General features: G+C 45.9%; 2 protein-coding genes across 3 annotated transcripts in view; both read right to left on the bottom strand.

Annotated features, from left to right (window-relative positions):
• The window catches only part of CLYBL (citramalyl-CoA lyase), a 259,438-nt gene extending 249,603 nt beyond the window's left edge, over positions 1-9,835 (bottom strand). For both annotated transcript variants that reach the window (XM_045283795.1, XM_045283796.1), the window contains exon 1: positions 9,750-9,835. In XM_045283795.1, the coding sequence (XP_045139730.1) occupies positions 9,750-9,820 (71 nt within the window). In that variant the 5' untranslated portion in view covers positions 9,821-9,835. The remainder of the gene's footprint in view (positions 1-9,749) is intronic.
• On the bottom strand, positions 173-562 carry LOC101658147 (NTF2-related export protein 1-like). The gene has a single exon (XM_013005140.1). The coding sequence runs from the start codon at positions 560-562 to the stop codon at positions 173-175; it is 390 nt and encodes a 129-aa protein (XP_012860594.1).
• Positions 9,836-20,673: the final 10,838 nt, after the last annotated feature.

Genomic DNA, 20,673 nt, shown 5'->3' with positions numbered 1-20,673 from the left:
AGGCTTGGAGCAAATGTGGAAGTGTCCTCTTGGCACAAAGTCCAAGACTGTTTGTGGAACAACAGAAACAACTATGTGTCCCACATCTCAAAATTGGTGCTCCCCAGTCTTGGGGGTAAGTGAAGAGGCCGTCCCTCCCCATTAGGTGGCCCAGTCTTGGAACGGGAAGCAGTCACTTGCAATCCCACACAGTGTTGCTGGGGGAAGCCTGGGCTGTCAGGATGAAGTTCTGATTGAAGTCCCGTTGTTTGTTGCCTTCGAACTTCACTGTCCCACCGATAACAACCAGGACTGTGGTCTGGCTTGGTGTGGCTTCATCGTGAACAGGGTGACGGTCTATCACGTTGATTTGGAACTCACTGGAAGACAACATTTCAAAAAACTCACTTAAGGATTCTTGTCCTGCAACAGCATTTCCATTCCACACCAGGGTGGCTGTTCCCACGTACGGGCGGGGCAGCGCACGCCTCCGCTTATCCATGGCGGTGTAGTAGATAGCAACAAACTCCTCTGCGGCTCGGCATGCCTGATCCACGTAGGTTTTGAAATCCACTGATGACATCTCTGGTTCTGCTGGAGAAGACCTCTGCCAAGGCGTTTCCTCCACCTCCGGGAGGCAGGAACTGAGGGCGGGAAGGGCAGGAAGTGGTCGTTCTCCCCAGCGGGTGGGCATCAGGCAGCTCCGTGGTCCCCCCTGCAGATTCCCACACGAGGTCCTCCAATCTCGAAGCCGTTGCGCAGGACCCTCCTGTAACCGCGCTGGCCTGCACCCAAAATTTATTTTTTTTAAAGAAAACATGACACATGCGCCTCTTAAAGACATAAACAATGTGCATTCAGAAGATCTACAAAGGCACAAACAACAAATTTAGTCTCCTCTCCATACCCCAAGGCCAAATGGCTCCCTGTGTAACATCTTTCCTGGATAAAGCAATGTGCGATCTTCGTATTTTCACCACTCGGGGTGCAGTGCTCGGTCTGTCTAATCGTTTATCTTCAGAGACTGGTAGCAAAGTCATTGACAAGAGTCTCTGGGATCAGAAGGCTGGGTTTGAATCCTATACCTGTCAGGTTAGTTGTGTGACCTTGGGCAAGTTACTCTGTGCCTCACCTTTGACCTCTGTAAAGTGAGCTTAGAACCCACCCACTTCACAGGACTGTTGTGAGAGCTAGTGAACGCCGATATCTAGCACACCCAGACAAGCAACTGTTACATAGATGCTGCTGCTCCACACTCCTGTCGAAACAGGTGGCTCATGCTTCTCGTCGTCGTTTTTGCTGGTGGTCACTCGGTCTTAGAGAGCCGAGTCACTAGCTGGTGTTACAGCTCATTAGCCTATGAACGTCCTTTAGTGTTTCTGACAGCGCCGCTCCCTTATGAAAACTTCTCTCCATTTTTGTTTACCTAATAAAAGTCCTTCTTTTGGCTTTTTTTTTTTTTTTTTAAACTTGTATGTCACTAAAGCCCCCAGGGCCACTTCAGCTCTACTTTTCCTCCTTTTCAGCCACTCAGACCACGACTTAGATCCAAGGGATAAGGAATCAGGAGGGTTTTCAGGTTGTGAGTTTTCACTCTCCTTAATTTTTTTTTTCCTTAAAAATATTTTAAAATTTATTTGTTGGTTTTTAAGGAAGCATATTCTTTTTTTTTTTTACCCTAACCCTAAGGGAAGCATATTCTATGTAGCTGCACAACCCATCTCAACAAATAAAATCAGTAAGAATATCTCATTCAATCCCGCCCCGCCCCCGCCACGGAAATGTGGTTCTTCTTTTCCACGCACCCCCTAGCCTCCCTCCATCTATCATCTCCTATCCCTCCCTTGGCTTCCTTTTAGAAGGGTAGATCTGCTAGTAGGACTTAGAATTCTGGGTTGACTTTTCCTTTTCCTTTCACCACTTTAAAGACGTCAATTTATTTATCGTCTTCATTGTCTCTGGTGAGAAGGCTGCTGTTATTGTTCCCTTTGTGCGATTTGTTCTTTGACTGCTTTCAAGATTTTCTCCTTACTTTTGTTTCCACTATGTGATTCTCGTGTGTGCGCACATTTTAAGTTTATCTGGCTAGGGGTTACTGAATGGTCTATGAGTTTAAGTATTATATCAAATTTAAAGACGTTTATGATTATTGCATCTTCAAATAGTTATCTGTCCCACTTTCTTTTTTTCTTCGGAAACAACAATTCTGCCTGTTAAACTGTTTGATGTTGTTCTAATGTTTTCTGAACTTCTGCTCATTTTTTCAATCGGTTCTCTTTTTTCTTCAAGCGGAGTATTACTGGCTTATCTTTGAGTTCACAGACTCTTCCCATGTTTCCAGTCTTCTATTAACCCATCTAATAAAATATTCCATGTAGTTAATGTACTGAACACTGAAGTTCTTTTTGAGGAGCCCTGAGAGAGTAGTGGGTTAAACACTGGGCTGTTAAACACAAGGTCGACAGTTCAAACTCACCATGCCTCCTGAGGGAGAAAGATGAGGCTTTCTGCTCCCACAAAGATGTACAGGCTTGGAAACCCTCTAGAGCAGCTCTATTCTGCCCTCTCGGCACTGATTCGACAGCAGGGGTGTACCTTTTTTTTTGTTATTTCAATGCTGAGAGCCTGTTCATTCATTGGGTATATATACTCCATTGAGTTCTCTACCATATTTATAATAGAGCTCAGAACAGATGTTTTAAAGTCCTAGTCTATTTGTTAACAACATCAGCATCTGGAGTGTGGCGCTTTTCCTTCCCCCTTGAAGGATATACACATTTCCCTGTTTCTTTATATGTCTGGTAGACAGAGGGCTGGACACTAGACACTGCGAACGACATGTTTCAGAGACCCGGGACTCGGGACATTCCTCTGCAAAGTGAGCTCTGTCCTTTCAGATAGCTAACTGGGCTGATACAAACATCAAACTGCCTCTCCTGCGGAGGGCAGCAGCTGACACTGTGCTTTCTGCTTTCAGGAGCAGCAACTGCTGCTTCTGCCTCCAGAGAGCACCACATACAGTTTTGCAGTCAACGAGTTGCACCATTTTACAAGCATATTTGGGGGTTCAAGGTCTCTGTAGCTGCCTCCCTTCTAGGGGTTCTCTACCAATTTTCTGGCTCTCCTAGCCTCTAACTTTGCCCTCTAACTGATAAGGTGACCAGATTTTAACAATGGTAAAGCGGGACACCATTGATAAAACTCATATCCTGGAGAAATAGCCACAGGGCAGTCGAAAACCGTATACCCTACCTTGTCGTGCATTTCTTTTAAAAAATCGGGACTTTTTTAAAACACCACGGGATGCGGGAAAGATTATTAAAAATCGGGTCCTACAGGGAGGGTAAAGGAGAGTGGGTAGGAAAGAGGGAACCGATTACAAGGAATTATATGTGACCTCCTCCCTGGGAGACAGACAACCGAAAAGTGGGTGAAGGGAGACGTCGGACAGGGCAAGATATGACAAAAATACCGATTTATAAACTATCAAGGGCTCATGAGGGAGGGGGGAGCGGGGAGGGAGGGGAAAAATGAGGACCTAATGTCGGGGGTTTAAGTGGAGAGAAAATGTTTTGAGAATGATGTACAAATGCACTTTACACAATTGATGTGTGTATGGATTGCAATAACAGTTGTATGAGCCCCTAATAAAATATTTTTAAAAAATAAAGGATAAAAAAAAAAAAAGCGGGACATCTGGTCACCTTACTCTAACGCCTCAGTTTTTTTGGTCGCTGGAGCCTTGTGGATCTGGGCATGCCTCTGGCAAAGAGCCACCAGTGTGTCACCCTTACTCACTGCAGCCTGGCTCTCAAGGGGGGCTTCTCCTCCAGTTTCACCTCATTGTTTGTTCTTCAGGGCCTTAAAACAACTACTTGAGTACGAGCCCCCAGTAAAATGATTTTTAAAAAAAGAAAGAAAGAAAACCAGGTTTTTTTCTAATAGTTTCCTTTCAAATTTCTAATAGTAAAAAAATACTCATTTCCAGTTTGGGGAAATCGAGAGTAGAAGTGCTGAATCAGCAGACAACTGAACAATTGAACATGTTCGTTATTTAGATCTGTTAACTGTGAAGACATCCAATGGCCTCTTCCACTTCAGGACCACATCCTAAAAGCGATGTTGGACTGCAAATTCAACCACCAGATAGTCAATGAAGGACATCCTTATTAAATTGTGCTATTTTAAAGAGAAGAAAGTAAAGTACTAGATGCTTCTCAAAGGAGGATGGCCTACTCTATAATGGGTTATTTAAAACTCTCTGTACCATTTACTCTTCACTTTCCCAAACACAGTAAATTGTAATTTTGCTAAGATTCATTAAAACTAGTGGCACGACAAAAAACAAAACAAACAAACAAAAAACCAACTACTTGAAAAGTAAGATTAGTGTAGTTTTTCGTCACTGTTAACAGGGAGGGGGACACCAATCTCCTCCCCCATTCAGGGGAACGACCTTATCCTTCTAACGGCTTGCATGATTCCTATGGTGTGACTTCAACGCAGTTTGATAAATCAGTCCCAGTTTATGAGCAATTTACAATAGTATCTTCTCTGGCAACAGGGGGAAAAAAATCCTCCTTTCCTAAGGTGCCCAGGCTAGACAATGCCACACTTCCACAACAGGGTTCAGAAACAGGGCCCAGTCCTGCTCCATCCCTTGTTGTTGTTGGCAGGTGCGGTGCTGTGGAGTTGGTCGCACTCAGAGCGACCCCATGGACCACAGATGGAAACACGGCCAATCCTGCACCAGCCTCAGGACGGCTCCTACGCTTCAGCCAACTGTTGCAGCTACCGTCTTGAGTCCTTTCATGAAGAGCCTTCCTCTTTGTTGCTGGCCCTTTACAGGTCTATAACATGCTCAAAATGACACCCAGTCTTGCCATCCTCGCTTCCAAGAAGCATTCTGGCTGTACTTTCTCCAAGATAGACCTGCTCATTTTTCTGGCAGTAAAGGTGTGCACATTTGGGGAACTCCCTTAGCTTTCCCGGGCCTCCCTGTAAGATAGGCACACCAGGCACAGAGCTTGGCACACAGGAAGAGCTCAGTGTGCATTGTCTCCCCCAAGAACAAGGCCAGGACTGAGGAGAGGGCAGAGCGCGGTTTGGAACCAGAGGGCTCAGATGGACCGAGAGGACAGATGGAGTGGGGAGAAAGGTGAACTACGAAAGGAGGACGTAAGGAAGAGTGCTCGAAAACATTACCTTTTACCTAAGTCAGGAGGAACACGGAGGGTGCAATGGTTCGGTGCTCCATTGCTAACCAAAAGGTTGATGGTTCGAACCCACAGCTTCTCAGAGGCAGAGGGGGATGGAGGTCTGCTTCTGTTAAGATGGCCACCTCAGAAACCCCATGGGGTTATTCTGCCCCGCCCGGTGGGGTCACTTAGACATCAATGACTGTGGGTTTCATTTGGGGGGTTCTGGGGACCTCAGAAAGAGTCTACCAACCGCGCTTCTTGTTCAGGGCTCCTTCAGTCATCACTTGGGAAAGGAGGCAACGTCAACCTTCCAGTGATCCGAAGCTTCCACTTTTAGCGTTTGTCTGAACCCTCGGGGCTCCTACTAGCCTGATGCTTTTCTCCCAAACAGTACCCCTTTCAGAGATGGTACTGGACTAGCCAACAGCCTTCCATCCTGGGACGGGCAACTTCCACATCCATGCTCATACTACAGGTAACCCTGGGGCACAGAGATGGGGAGAGGGTGTCAAAGAGTGGGACAGACAATATCCCTCATCTGCTCTCACAAAGCGCCACGTCAGTGGTCCACCTAGTCGTTAAAACAAGCAATGCCCAAGCTGCTTGGGAAGACAAAGAAGGGTTGGTGTCTCTCGTTTCCAAGCCCTTCTGCACACTGCAAGCAACCCACTTCCAGCTTGGGCCTCCGTTCCCAGTGTACAGAGCACTGAGGCAGCAAGCAAGGCTACCTAAGGAGCCACAGCCAACCAAGCCTGGGGACTTCTCAGAGGGAACAGGGGGAACGAGCAAAAATCTTTCTGACCACAGAGCTGGAGAAGGCGCCTTACCTTTCGTGGAGCCTTTGAGCAGGTGCACGTGCGGAGAGTCTGCCTTCAAATGGATAAGCACTGTCTGCCAGCAAAACGGCACGGACCGGGATGTTTTGCGATCTTCAAGAGAGGACCAGCACACCACCCCCTTGGTGAAGGGGGATGTGTTCCAGACAATCCAGGCTCAACACAGGCACCCTGAGGCGTGGTGCCCAGCAGTGCCTCCCAGCGAAAGATGGTCTCTTGGCACAGGGCCCTCTCTCTCCAGCCCAATCCCATCTGTCCCCTCTGGAAAGAATCGGGTCTTGAGAGGAAGGGAAAAAAATATTTGACAATTTCCCCTGTGGGGATCCTTCTGAGTTGCTGGCGAGAACGACAAGGAATGCTTCCTACTGGCCAGAGAGAAAAGATGCAAACAGAGACGTGTACAGCACTGTTCCTAGCAGCCCTCTGCTGAGAAGGGCTGCGGATAGAGCCAGAGACTTGTGTCATGAGAGAGATGCAAGGACCCAGGGGTAGGAGGCATCATTCAGTACCATGACCAGACTGAAGGGCCAGCCAGGAAAAATTCTGGGAACACACCTAACGTGGGCAAGGTCCAACAGTAGTCAGGAAGGGCAAAGGGTTGGGGGCTCATTAGGTCACTGAGATTTTAAAATGGCACATTGATCGTCAGCAGTAGGCAAAGCCTTGGGACCTGTTATTATGCCCGGGTAGATTCCGCGGACTATTTTTGCTACCGAACATGTTCACGAACCCTTGGCTTGTCTTTCAGATTTCTTCTTGGTTTCAGTTAAAGAAGCCACCTTGGGAGGTCAGCAGCCAAAACACCGATGGCTGGGCTGCCCCACTGGGAGGGGCTGTGTCATTCACACAGGTGGCTGAGCACCTGAATCCCATTTCCATGTCTGGGAGCCCTGCATCTAATGAGAGAGAGCCCACTGCCCACCACAGCCGCTGGGAGGGATTTCCTATTCCCACGAGCCCTGCCTGCCACACACACCTGTCTCAGCCCCGAAATCCACTCAGAGAACCGAGAGACAGGGACTGTACAACAGTGATTGTTTTGAGCTAAAACCTCCACGTCACTGGAAGCAATTGTTTTCTAACAGTTATGCATTAAAAGTGTCCTGCCAGGACAGTGGATGCCAAGTTGGGCTGCTAGCTACAAGGCCAGTTGTTTGAAACCACTGGCCCCTCTTCAGGAGAAAGATGAGTTACAGGCTCGGAAACCCACAGGGGCAGTTCTCCCCTGTCTCATAGGGTCACTATGCGGCAGCATGGACTGGATGGCAGTGAGGTTTTACTGGAAACGGGTTGGAGCCCCAATCCGTAGACCCGTTGGTGTGATCTGAGGCCATATCAGAGTCAACTCAGAATCAAACCAAACCCAACCCATGGAGTGGATTCCTACTCACAACCACCCTAGGGGACAGGGTAGATGTGTGCCCATGGGTTTCCAAGACGGTAACTCTTTACGAGAGTAGAAAGCCTCATCCTTCTTCCATGGAGCAGTGGGTGGTTTCAAACTGCTGACCTTGTGGTTAGCAGCCCAACTGTAACCTACAGAGTCACTAGGGATCCTTTTGTGTGTAGGCTGTGTCTTAACCCTAATCACTTTTGCTGTTACAAGGAGCCATGCACATACACAGGCACAAGCACAATGGGGGCATGACCTATGTCACGGGAGGAGCTCTGAGGAACTGAGGACTACCTGGCTCCAGAGGCTGAACGAGAAGGACTTTCTCTCCAAGCTAAGGAACCCTTCCCCCAGAGCCCGAGCCCCCAATTCTGACTTCTACCTTCCCAGGCTATGAGAAACTAAGTGTGTGTCCTTTAAAGCTGCCCTGCTGCGGTGTTTCTGTTACAGTAGCATTAGCAAATGAAGACACTGAGGTACAAGCATATTCAGCCCCCTTTACTAACTGGTTACATTTACAATGTTGTCCCTCCCCAGGCACCCCAATATGTGTAGGCAGAAACCCACTGAAACTAGCAGTCTCGCAATCATGAACACAAAACCACTGGAAACTTTACAGCCCTTTATGGACAGGTGTTTGGTAGGCTTTGCCCTCAACACTTACATTTTTGATAACTTAAGACTTTAAACTATATTACAAACTGATTACCGCCTAAAGCCTAAAAATTTGGTTTACAAGCCTGTTCTGCCCGCTCTCGGGCCCTCGGTGCTTGTAACAGACACCTTCCAGTGTCTTAAAGCCTGAGAGGCAGCAAGTCCCAAGTTCTCAGGCTGCTAATGGTTTCATATAAAATGAGCTCCTGCCATTTTATTACCGCCCTGGTGAGAATTCACAGGTGAGGAGCCACTAGGGAAAGGATGAGAACATTTCTTTCACCACCGGCTGGCGGGTTCTTCCAAGTTCAGGGGACTTTTCCACTCATGAAATGATCACTAACTCCCACGGCCTCTACTGCGTTACTTAGGGACAGCAGAGCAAGGCCTTGCGTTGGCCCTCTGGAGAGAGAGGTGACAAGAAACTGCAGCTGATGCTCACAGCTGGAAGCTGGTGAAACAACCGAACCTGGCTCTTTTGATGAAGCTTCCCATTCTGTGGGTATCAGTCAGTCTTGCATGTGGAAGACTAACTACTGGAAACAGTTTAATTCCTTAGTTCAATCAGAAACGCTACACATCAGTTTTGTATATATGCTCACAACATGAAGATAACTGTACTTGGAAAAGCGATTGTGTTAGCAATATAGGCAAAAAAAAAAAAAGGCCCCCGCGGGTTTCGTAAACAGTCCACTTTAATGCGCGTGCATTTATAGAAGGTTTAACAGCATGCAGCAAGCTGAATACGGTACCGATGAACTGCTTTTGAGAGAAAACAATTCATAGAAGCCTATAAAACAGGGCTAGTAAATACCAGAAAAAAACATAAAATTTACATGTTCAGGTATATTTAGCTTTGTAGGACTATTTTTTTGGTTTTGGAAATGAATTATGGCAGGCGAGATAGGTGGCTAGAGGGAGCCCTGGTGCCATAGCGGTTATGATGGCCTGTTCACTACCAGGTCGATCCGAGGGAGAACGACGTTCTATTCCCATACAGAGTTATGGTTGTGGAAGCCCACTGGGGCAATTCTACTCGGTCCTGCAGGGGGCGGTGAGTCAGAATCCAGTAGCTGGCAGTGAGGGTGGATTTTGGAGATGGATGGCTGCAGGTCAACGAATATGCAGCTATAGCATTTCTGTTGTGGGTGGAGCTCTGGAACCGTCGGAACTGAAAATGCCCCCTCTGTTCTCAAAGGCAGTGAACTATGAATGCTTAGTGGAGGGGAGCTTACTTTCTTAGTGTTTTTAATGAGTATAAAAGGCAGACTCACTTTCAAATGCCAAAGTCAGTTCAGTGTGGCTCACTCTAACTACTCCAAACTATTTCTTAAAATCTCAAATTCAAAGCAAAATTCTACCCAAATGCCTTACATACAGAAGTCTTAAAAAAAAAAAACGAAAAAAAAACTGCCAAACGGAAAGCGAGTTTTGAGAATGATGAGACAGCGATTGTATAAGTGTGTACGTGTGGATTGTGATGGGAGTTGTATGAGCCCCACTAAAATGATTTAAAAAAAAACTGAACTTAAAGTTCAAGTGTTCATGGGAGTACACACACACACACACACACACACACACACACACAGAGAAACATTTTCAGTTTTAAGACCAAAGATCTTCTAGGTTTGTTTGCCACGGGCTTAGAAGTGTTGAAAACTAAACCAGCTGGCAAAAAATACGTACCTTGTAGCACAAACCGCTAAGGAGGTAAGACCCACTGACTGACTTGCAGAAACAATGCAAGGCGAATTCATCCGGTATGCATCCAGTTTTACTTTCTGGAGGAAAAAATTCTCAACGCCACAAGTTCAATGCTTTCTTCAGGCGTTTTATGGTAATAAAAAAATGGAGGCCAAGGAAGGAACATGGAGGTGGGGTGGGGGTAGAATTCAGCAATGGAAATAAAAAAGAAAGAAAGCGGGCCTTCTGACCTCAGCTATTGCAAATGAACTGATGACAAAGCACATCACTGAAGACCACTCCCCGAGCACCGGCTCCTTAGTTGGGATGTGTACGTCACTCACGAGGTTCTCTGATCCTTGTGCGCATGGGAGTCTGGGATCTCGGGATTCAACGTGGAGTCAGTGAGAAGGCACTGAGCGGTGGGAGGGAGCCCTTGCCCCGGCCCTGGCTGCGGACAGAGGGTCCTGTGGGTGCAGAGACAACAGACGGGAACTTGTAACTCTTTGTAACTGAAGCTCTGGAATGTCATCTGTCTTAAATTACACCCACCTGGGATCAAGTTCCGATGACCAATACAGGCAGATTACTGGAACTTGAAAACCTCACTTTTTGGGTAATTGACATTTAAACTGTTTGAAGTTTCTCATGAAGGGCTCTTAACAAATGAACTGCAGATGTAGGAAGCGAAATGTCCGGGACTCAGAGCACTGAAGTCACCTGAAGAGCTCCCAATAAACAGGCGGCTTCGATGGGACGCTGAGTACAGCGTCAGGAAAGGAAGAACCGCCTGCCCTGGAGGCTGCAGGCTTTTCACACATGGTCTCCAGTCCAATTAGGCTTCCTGGGACAGAGTGAATGTCATTAAAGGGAACGGGAGGTTGAAATGGCCGGGGGACTACCAGACCTGGCTCTGGAGTGAATAGCTAACTTGACAGAGGCGGAGAGCTTACACATCTCCACTGGCTCCCTGTTGGCACCAGGACCTTAGTCTGAACTCCCCGGCCTGCCTCCAAAGCCCTTCACAGGCTGGCCCTGACCACCCGCTCAGCTCCACGGCCAGCTCTCTCCCCACAGCCGGCCCACACTCGCCAGGGACCTGCTCAGCACTGTCCTGTCCTGCCTGCGCACGGTGGGACCCCTCCCTCTGCCAGCAATGCCCTCCTCTCTCTTCTCATCCTTTAAAACCTGCTCTGAGGGCCACTGCCCTGTGATCCATCGCTACCCGGCCGCTGACGGTCACCTCTTCCTTGGCATTCCTTCTGTGATTTGGGCCTTGAGTACTTCCCGGAACGCCCTTAGTTCAATCTTCATTCTGAGTTTCAGCAGGTGCCAGGGGCCCTGCTCATCAAAAGGCGGGTGGCTGGAACTCCCTCAGTAGCTCTGTGGGGACCTGCTCCCATAAGGATTGCCTGCTGCCATCAAGTCAATTCCAACCCCGAGTGGCCCTGTAGGGCAAAGCAGGACTGTCCCATAGGGGTTCCAAGCCTCAAACCAAATTCACCGCCATCAAGGCAATGCTGACGCACAGGGACCTTAAGGGACAGGGTAGAACTGCCCCGTGGATCTCCAAAACTGTAACGGTTTACGGGAGTAGAAATCCCAGTCCTCCTGTGGAGCAGCTGGTGGTTTTGAACTGCTGACATCGAAGTGAGCAGCCCAACTGGTAACCACTACACCACCAAGGTTCCCTAGGGCAGTGGTTCTCACCCTATGGGTCACGACCCCTTTGGGGGTCGAACGACCCTTTCATGGTGGTCGCCTGATTCATAACAGTAGTAAAATGACAGTGATGAAGTAGCAATGAAAATAATGTTATGGTTTGGGGGCATCACAACACGAGGAACTGTATGAAAGGGTCGCGGCATGAGGAAGGTTGAGAACCACGGCCCTAGGGTTTCCAAGGCTGTAGACTTTTACAAAAACAGACTGTCGTACCTGTCTCCTACTGAACAGCTACTAGTGGGTTGGAACTGCCAACCTGTCCCTTTAGTAGCCCATTGCTTAACACCACACCATCCAGGGACCTCCCATGAAAATAACAGTCTAGGAAACCCCATGGGGCAGCGCTCCTCCGTCAGACGGGACTGTGATGAATGAGAATCGACTCCCCGGCACCTCACAACCAAGTGCCACAGTACTGTGCCGGCTGCTGGAGTGAGACGCAGTCCGTCTCAGTGGCTTCAGATGCCCGAAAGGCTCTGCTCCTTAGACTGCATGCTCCTTGAGCAGGGAGACCGAATCTCAAATGTGCCAGATACAGTGCCTCACAGGTGCCTGGCACCCAGCAGAGAGACGCTCAGCATATTCTCTCCTCTGTCCTCTCCTTTGCAGCCGCCTCAGTGACTACTAGGGAAGCTGGGGTTAGGACGTGGCATAATTCTCACTCTCTTCAAAGAACATATGCACGAAACAAATGCTTAGGCGGAACCTGTCCACGGACTAAGAGGCAGTCATTTGAACAGAACACAAGGAAACTGTGGGGTTTAAAATCAGGAAAGGTGTGCGCCAGGGCTGTATCCTCTTATTCTTCAATCTACAGGCTGAGCATATAATCTAAGAGGCTGGACTATATGCAGAAGAACTTCAGGACTGGGAAGGCTGGTTAACGTGTCCTATGCAGATGACACAACCTTGCTTGCTGAATCGAGTCAAGAGGACTTGAAGCACTAACTGATGAAGATCAAACACTACAATCTTCAATATGGATCACACCTCACCAGAGAAAGCAAAAATCCTCACAACTGAACCAGTAAACATCACGATAAATGGAGAAAAGATTGAGGTGGTAAAGCGTTTCACTTTATTGGCTCCACAATCAATGTTCATGGAAGCAGCGGTCAGGAAATTGGCTTGTTTTGCATTGGCCAAATCTGCTGTATAAGATCTCTTTTAAAATGTTAAGGGCAACATATGTGCAAATATGCTTGACACAATTGATGTTATAAGAGTTGTAAGAGCTCCCAATAAAATGATCCTTTGGGCAATGGATGTACAAATGTGCTTTACACAATTGATGTATGTATGGATTGGGATAAGAGTTGTATGAGCCCCTAATAAAATGATTTTAAAAAATAAAATAAAATGATCTTTTAAGTAAAAAAAAACATTTAAAAAAGTGTTAAGGGACAAAGATGTCACTTTGAAGTAAATACCTTTCCTACTTACCTGCATGATAAAATCAATAGCAGGCTCTGTAAGCAAATAATTTTGTCCTTACTAAAGCTAACAAACAAAAAACTTAAAACACACAAAAAACTCTTATCAAGCAGTAAACCATATGGCTGTGAAGATAAAGAGATAACTTCCCCATCTCCTATTAACAATAATCCTTGAAACATTAGCATTTTTACTAATTCCCCCAAACAGTGTACTAATTAGGAAAATGCACCTGTGCCAACACTTCTGTTGTCATGCTTAGAATTTGTTTCTGGAGCTGACGCCTGGGACCCTCATTTAACACATTAAATGTTTGTGGAGTCTAACAACTGCTAATCCCTCTTGGTCAGTGGCTAGTTGCTAAGGCTCCGAGGTTCCCGCACGGAGGAGGAAAGGTACGGCCTCCCAGGAAGTTTCCAGAACCTGACAAAGGGCCGTTCACCCAGGGACTGGGAGGAGACAGAAATGAGCACAGGCTGGCACTTTGTCCTCAAGGAACCCACAGTCTGAAGGGTGTCCAAAGGACAGCAGAACCCCTCCTGTGGGGGCAGGGAGCATTCGCCGCCTCAAATAGGCCTGTGGGCTGAAGAATTCAGTCCAGAGTGGCAAGGACATGAGCAGAAGGACCTGAGAATGCTGGCAAGGAGGAGCTGGCAGAGCCAACACTGTGAAGTCCACCCCCTCTCTTAAAGACTCCTCATCATAGCGATAGTTGGGGTGTGGGAGGTGGGGGTAGGGAAGGAGAGAGTGGGGTGAGGGGAATACAGAAAATAAAATCTCATCATGAAAGTGAATATGGTTTTGGCTCCTGCTAAGATTCCTCCATTGTTCTGAAAGATCACCGCTTTTAAAAATACACCTCTGGGTGATGAGCTTGGCTTGGGGCGCAGATTGAGGAAAACAATGTGGGCTCAACAGGTCAGAAAACCTCAAGTGGGCAGAATGGACCTGGTACAGAAGGAGTCTCTGGATGGTGCAAATGTTTAAGGCACTCAACTGCTAACGAAGAGATTAGATGTTCAAGTTTCGTCAGAGGTACCGGAAGAAAGGCCTGGCAAGCAACTGTCAAAAAATCAGCAGTTGCAAACCTTCTGGGGGCAGTTTTGGTCGGGCACACAGGATTCTCCCAGTATGTTGGACACAAGCACTCACGGGAGAGCAGCTTTAGACCACACTGACTCAGGCTGACCACGTCCAGATATTAAGACTGTCATAATTCATTGGCATATGACATAGCTGTTCTATAAACCGTGTGCGGTGCAGTGAACTATGTGATATGGCTCACCAAGGGGAATGGATCGCTTGCTAACAATGAAAATGGGGGCCTGGCACCTTGTGAGTGTATAACCATGTAAATAAGGTATATGAAGCCCTAATTTGGAGTCAGTTTTGTCATCCCGCTAGGCTTAAAATGAGCCATCCTAAAGGCATCGAGGGGTTTCACTACCATCAAGAAGGAAGTGCCAAGAATTAAGAGCCTCCTTTGGCCCCAAGCTGGCTGTGCTTGGGACCTCCTCAGCCAGGCACAGCGAGCTGTGACTCTAGACGTGGTGGGAGAAGGCACAGAATGGTGGCAGCGGAGGCAGCAGACCCAAGAAACTAGCACGGGACAGAGCAGGTGGGTTTACCAGCTCAGAGTAAAACCTTGAGTTCAGGAGGCTTGTGAGTGGGGTGGCATGTCTCTGGGCATTTTTTCAGGGGAGCCAGGTGTGCTGACCCATGGAACTAGAGCTGAGCATCTTCAAGAAGAGGTTTCCTGGAGCAGGGGGCACCTCCAACCACTTATCACCAGAACTAAAAGAGCTGCTTAACATTTGCCTGAGCTGGACAAGAAGCCATGGGCTATGGGGCTGAGAGGTCAACAGTCAGGGAATGGCATGCTAGCAGCCACAAACGAGAAGAGGCTTGTCCTTACTGAAGAACTGTACCCTGCGTGTTCCTGACCCTGAATTGGAACCTGCTACTTTCCTAAGAAACCACACAATCCTGAGTACTGCCTTTGTCCTATGTGGCTATTGCAATGAAATTATCAAACCCAGCAGAGAAGTAGAGTGTGCTGAGGGAGGGTGAGCTGGTGTCAGAATGGGGAAAAAGGTTGAAGAACAGATAGTGAATGACCTCTGCTTCATGGGACTCAGCCTTGGCTTGATTTTGACTCTCCTTCCCCTTTGTAAAGTTAGAAAAGGTCAGCTACTCCTGCCAGGCCATTTTTACATAATGCAAGTCAGCATTTACAGAAGGTGTCCCACTTAGACGTCTGATAACTCTTTCACAAAAAGGAGAATATGTGGAATCTGCAAACAGCCCTGGCCTGTGTTTAAAAAAAAAAAAGTCAATCCAAGAAAGAAATTCAGATTTGATATCTTCAATTAAGAGGAATGTTTAGGCAAATCTATAACCTACAAAAACATACACACACCCACAGTCACACCATTAAAGTTTGCTTTTCCATCCTCTCATGTCAAGTGGAGAATTAGTCATGTATTCTGCTTTACCGTTGCCACATGATAATGCATTAATTCAAGAGTCATCTACTAAGTGTCTAGTGTGTGCCTGGCATGGAGATGGACATGCCCACACACTGGAGGGTGGCATTCCCAGTTGAGCAGGGGAGACTTGACATGATCAGGGAAGTACGCACATAGCTACCTGATGATAAACCGTGGATGTGCTATGAAGAACAGGGTGCTCTGAGAGAGAAACGCTGGGAACAAAATTAGAGATGTGCTTCAGATGGTCATCCTACCTCCCCAAGGAGGCAGCAATTATCCCTGCTAATTTACCTGGGTGTTGTTTTGAGGACAAACACAGCAAAACATACACCCTTCAAAAGCTCCTGCATGTGCAATTTAGGGGCATTGATGACAGTCTTCAAGCAATGCCACCGTCCTCACCCTCGTCTGATCTGTTCCTCCCCCATTAACACGAACTTATCGTTCCCTCCAGGTTTCCATCTAGTCTTTCGAGTTGCTGTGCTGTTGAAGGCCATTAGGACTCAGCCTTGAAATGGCTGAGATATCATAACCCAGGTGTCAGTATCTGCTGTTTGCATCTGTGGTTTGACATTGAGACTAAGAAAAAGAACAAAGATGTATGCAAGTTCTGGGAAAACAGAATGTTTAATTTTTATCAAAGACTCCTTGACTTGGCAGAATATAGAGTTTCTGATAGATTGTCATAATAGACTAACTGTAACCCCAGGTTGTTTCTGCATGTATAAAAGGAAGATGTAGAATAAACTCGGGGCTTCAGTATTCACTGTTGCCCTCCCAATACTTTCTGTCTCTCTTTTTTTCCCCTTAATCTTCACTCCCCCTTTCAGGACCATTCGAGTCGTCGGCAGGCTCCGACAGATTGGCGCCCAAACAGGGACCTGAAAACGGGGGACCAAGTGAAGGACACGGCGGATTACAAAGGTGTACACGAAGAGATTGGTGTGCGGTGAGTAACAATTGGGAGTAAATTGGGGCAAGGAAATAGCAAACAGATTTTTGTATATATGCTTCAAGATATGCTAAAAGCCAGAGGAACGAAAGTAAGCTATCAAAGATTAGAGAAGTTTTTAGATTTTGTAGTTAAATTATGTTCTTGGTTCCCTAAGGATGGGACTGTAAATATTGAAACTTGGCTGAAAGTAGGGGAACGACTAAAAGATCACTATGCAGGTTATGGACCCAGCAAGGTTCTCATAGATACGTTCAGCCTATGGAATTTAATTAGGGTTAGCTTGGATCCTAGGCAAGAAGGACTTTTGGAGTTAATAAATTAACCTGTGTGAAGCAGGGAAAACCGGAAGGGAACGCCTCTGTAATTACTAGAGGTACTTTCGGTGGGGAGGGGGAAAGAAAAAGACAATAAAAAGAAAAATAAATAAAAATGGGAAATTCCTTGTCCATGGAACGTGAATACCAAAAGTTGATAAAGGACTTCTCCATTCTACAGGGGTGGAGGTTAAAGATAAACTATTGGGAGAATTATTTGCGCATGTACAACATTGTTATTGGTTTTATAGTCAAGAAAAGGTTCAATTGAATTCGCGAGCATGGCAACAAGTAGTGAAAACATTACGCACTGCTCATCGACGAGACGGACTGAATTTAGTCTTTGTGTAGTGCTATTACTCAAGCTTTACAGTTAGTAGAGACCGACTCGGAGAAAGGTGAAGAAAGTGATAAAGATAGGAAAGAGAATGGAATCCAAAGGGAGAAAGAAGGGTATGCAGAAGTAGCTGAGGAGGAATTAGGTCCAGCATTAACAATGAAAGAATCAGATGATGTCGTGATAGAAGGAAATGATGTTCAAGAGCATGTAGGACTGTTAAAACAAATGCTTAAATGTCATTCTGCTAACAGCCCTTTAACTGCTCCATTGCCCGGAGCTACTTTCACTTTCTCAAGGCCAAAACATGGGGAGAAGCTGCCTCCCGATCCAGGAATAATAGCTTTTCTCATATCAGAGCTTGTGCAGGGATGGCGGAACTGCATAACAAGCTGAGTTGTTTGCAGGGGCTATAACTGGTGCTGTGATTGGTGGAAAGCACTCTGTCTGCTAAAATCAGTGACAGGCGCTGGAGGACTCTGCAGCTCTATCTCATTTTCCTAAGCCTAAAAGAAAGTGCACCCCTCCAGAACCAATAGTTTATAGAACCATAGAAGGAGAGATTTTACAATGGAATCCAGGGTTTGCTCTATCTCCACAGATTCCGATGCTGAGTGGCTGCCAACCCGACTTCTGAAACGGAGAGATGGCTAAGAAGTCCCGCACTCAGAAGTTTCTGCAAGAGTTTTAAAATTTTCCCTTTTCCTTTTGCTGAAGAAGACAGGCATATTAATAATTATAACTTGGGGATTCCCTATTTTCCGAAGATATGGTTCTTATTGTTTGTCTTATTCACATGAGGTTTGGAGAGTGAGGTGTAATCATTCTTCTTTTGCAGCAACTACAGTTCTTATTTCTGCAAGAGGCTTTAGGGGGAAGGTCAGTAATATCTCTGATACCGCTCCTACTCTGTTATCTATTTGCCCACTCCCTAATGTAGATCCCGGAATGCAATAATTGGTATGAACTCATTGTCCAGGAGAACAGCCTAAGATATTGTTAAATCACACAGACTTTAAGATAGTGGATTGGAGCCCTCATGGAGACTTTATTAATAAATTTTCAAAAATACCTTTAAGATGGCTAATGGTTCTTTGAAAGGAACTGGCAACAAAACTGTTATTTGGCATGATGGAGGACTAACCCCTCCTTTGCCGCATTTGTTGGGAGATACAAACTCTCAAGGTCATTTATGGAAATTATTAGCATCTGGAGAGCCAATTAAAACCTGGATTGGCAATATGTCTATCAATATTTCTAATACTGTTGCGCCTGTTAGTGTAAATCTTCATCTTAATGCTACTTGGTATATTCAAACTTGTGTGAAAATTCCTTATGTTATTTTATCAGGAGATAATACTTGGAATTCTAGTACAGGGGTTTTGACTTGTTCTTCAAATTGTACTTTACAACATTGTGTACATTTTACCTGGTGGTAAACTTTTAACCAAACCCAAGACAGTTTGTATCTTGTTAAAGCACGTCCTGACCCTGTAACGAATCTGCAGGAGTAATGCAGATCTACAATGCCTTGACTGAATTGACCCATCTAACGAAGAGAATGATTGAACTGTTAATAGCCACAGTGATTGGACTTGTAGCTGTAGCATCTACTGCAGCAGTGGGGGGAGTTGTTTTGCAGCAAGAAATACAAACAGCAGACTTTGTTCGAGGGTGGCATAAAGATTCTCATCTGTTGTGGCAACAACAACGTGACATTGATGCTCAAATAGCTGAAGACATCGCCAACTTACAACTAACAGTGTTGTGGATGGGAGATCAGGTATCTGTGTTAGCTACTTGAGGTATGCTTCGATGTGATTGGAACACCTCTTATCTTTGTATTACTCCTGTTCTGTATAATATTAGGATTGGGAAAAAATTAGAAATTTATTAATTGGACATAAAAATGTATCTTTAGAAATACAGATACTGGAATATCAAATTGGTGAAACTTTCAGTAGACAATTACCCAAACGTACTGGTAATGAAATTTTTCAGGGAATTGCTAAGATACTGTCTTCTATTAACCCTTTGGAACAAGCAAAAGCTTTATTATCTTTAACCATTGGTAGTGTTACTCTATTAATCATTAAGGTTATGGTTGAATTATTGGCCTTATGTACAAAGTTACATGAAGTACACTTGCATACTTCACCCTCTCCCCAAATGGGGGTATAAGGCAGAGGCTGGTTAGTCAGAGACGGGTAAGATTGAGCCTGAGTCTCTCAACCTAAGACAGGTCATGGTCGCCTGGAGGACTGTGGCTAATGACGGGTAAGAGTGATTTTGGACTTGACAACCTAAGACAGGCACAGTCATCTGCCGATGTTCTGAGTAAAAACGTCTTCAGTAAATAAAAAAGGGGGAGATGTTGAAGGCCATTAAGACTCAGCCTTGAAATGGCTGAGACATTATCAACCCAGGTGTCAGTATCTGCTCTTTGCGTCTGCGGTTTGACATTGAGACTAAGAAAATGAACAAACATGTATGCAAGTTCTGGGAAAACAGAATGTTTAATTTTCATCAAAAACTCCTTGACTTGGCAGAATATAGTTTCTGATATATTGTCATAATAGACTAATTGTAACCCCGGGTTGTTTCTACATGTATAAAAGGAAGATGTAGAATAAACTCGGGGCTTCAGTATTCACTGTTGCCCTCCCAATACTTTGTCTCTCTTTTATTTTCCTTAATCTTCACTCCCCCTTTCAGGACCGTTCGACTCGTCAGCAGGTTCCGACACTGTGGTCAATTTGCTCTCAGATAGTTACTTCTTAAATTAGCAGAATGCTCAAGGTAGACTTTAAAAAAAAAGTCAGGTTAAACTATTGTTTGGCTCTACGATGACTTTAGGGCAGGGGTCCTCAAACTATGGCCCACCACATGCTGAGGACATTTATCCGGCCCACTGGGTGTTTTTGCCCTGTTTGATTTTTTTACTTCAAAATAAGGTATGTGCAGTGTGCATAGGAATTTGTTGTTTTTTTTTTTCAAATCATTTTATTAGGGGCTCATACAACTCTTACCATAGTTTTTTTTTTTTTAACCTATAGTCTGGCCCTCCAACAGTCTGAGGGACAGTGAACTGGCCCCCTGTTTAACAAGTTTGAGGACCCCTGCTTTTAGGGAGTACTTCTGGTGTAACGTTAAAGATGATCTTGGGACAGTAATTTCAGGGCTTCGTCTACCCTCTGTGGCTCCAGAAAGCCTGGTGTCTATGAGGACATTTTTTGAAATTCTACCTTATACTATCCCCATTTTGATCAGGGTTTTCCTATGGAATCTGTGATCAAAATACTCAGTAACAATAGCTAGGCATCAGCCAGTTCTTCTGGAATCAGAGAGAGGAGGCAGTTTTCACAGAAGCACTTTGCCACAGGTTTCATACCTGCCTATTCCTAACTCCCCTACAGCTGTTGCTCCAGGTGAATAGAGAACCTTGCCTGTGCCTTAGATGGCTGCTTGCAAGCTTTTAAGACCCCAGGCACCACCCAGCAAACTCGGAGCTGGTCCAGGTGCACTAACACATTATTAGGTTAACTGGGGTGCCCCATAAAACCATGGACCAAGCCCTTCAAACCAAGGAACCAAATCCCATGATGTGTTTGACTGTACAGAGGCAGCCTCAGCAGCCACTTGGGTTTTGATTAGTGTTCTACATTAAAGC

The sequence above is a fragment of the Echinops telfairi genome, unplaced genomic scaffold, assembly GCF_000313985.2.
Source record: "Echinops telfairi isolate 266 unplaced genomic scaffold, ASM31398v2 ScPeMD7_7467;HRSCAF=8505_0, whole genome shotgun sequence".
NCBI classification, from domain to species: domain Eukaryota; kingdom Metazoa; phylum Chordata; class Mammalia; order Afrosoricida; family Tenrecidae; genus Echinops; species Echinops telfairi.
Note: the sequence above shows the minus strand (reverse complement) of the source record. Positions and strands in the feature narration are given on the sequence as shown.

Coding starts and splice junctions, on each gene's coding strand:
- LOC101658147 (XM_013005140.1), bottom strand. CDS start 562: ATGTCATCAGTGGATTTCAAAACCTACGTGGATCAGGCATGCCGAGCC.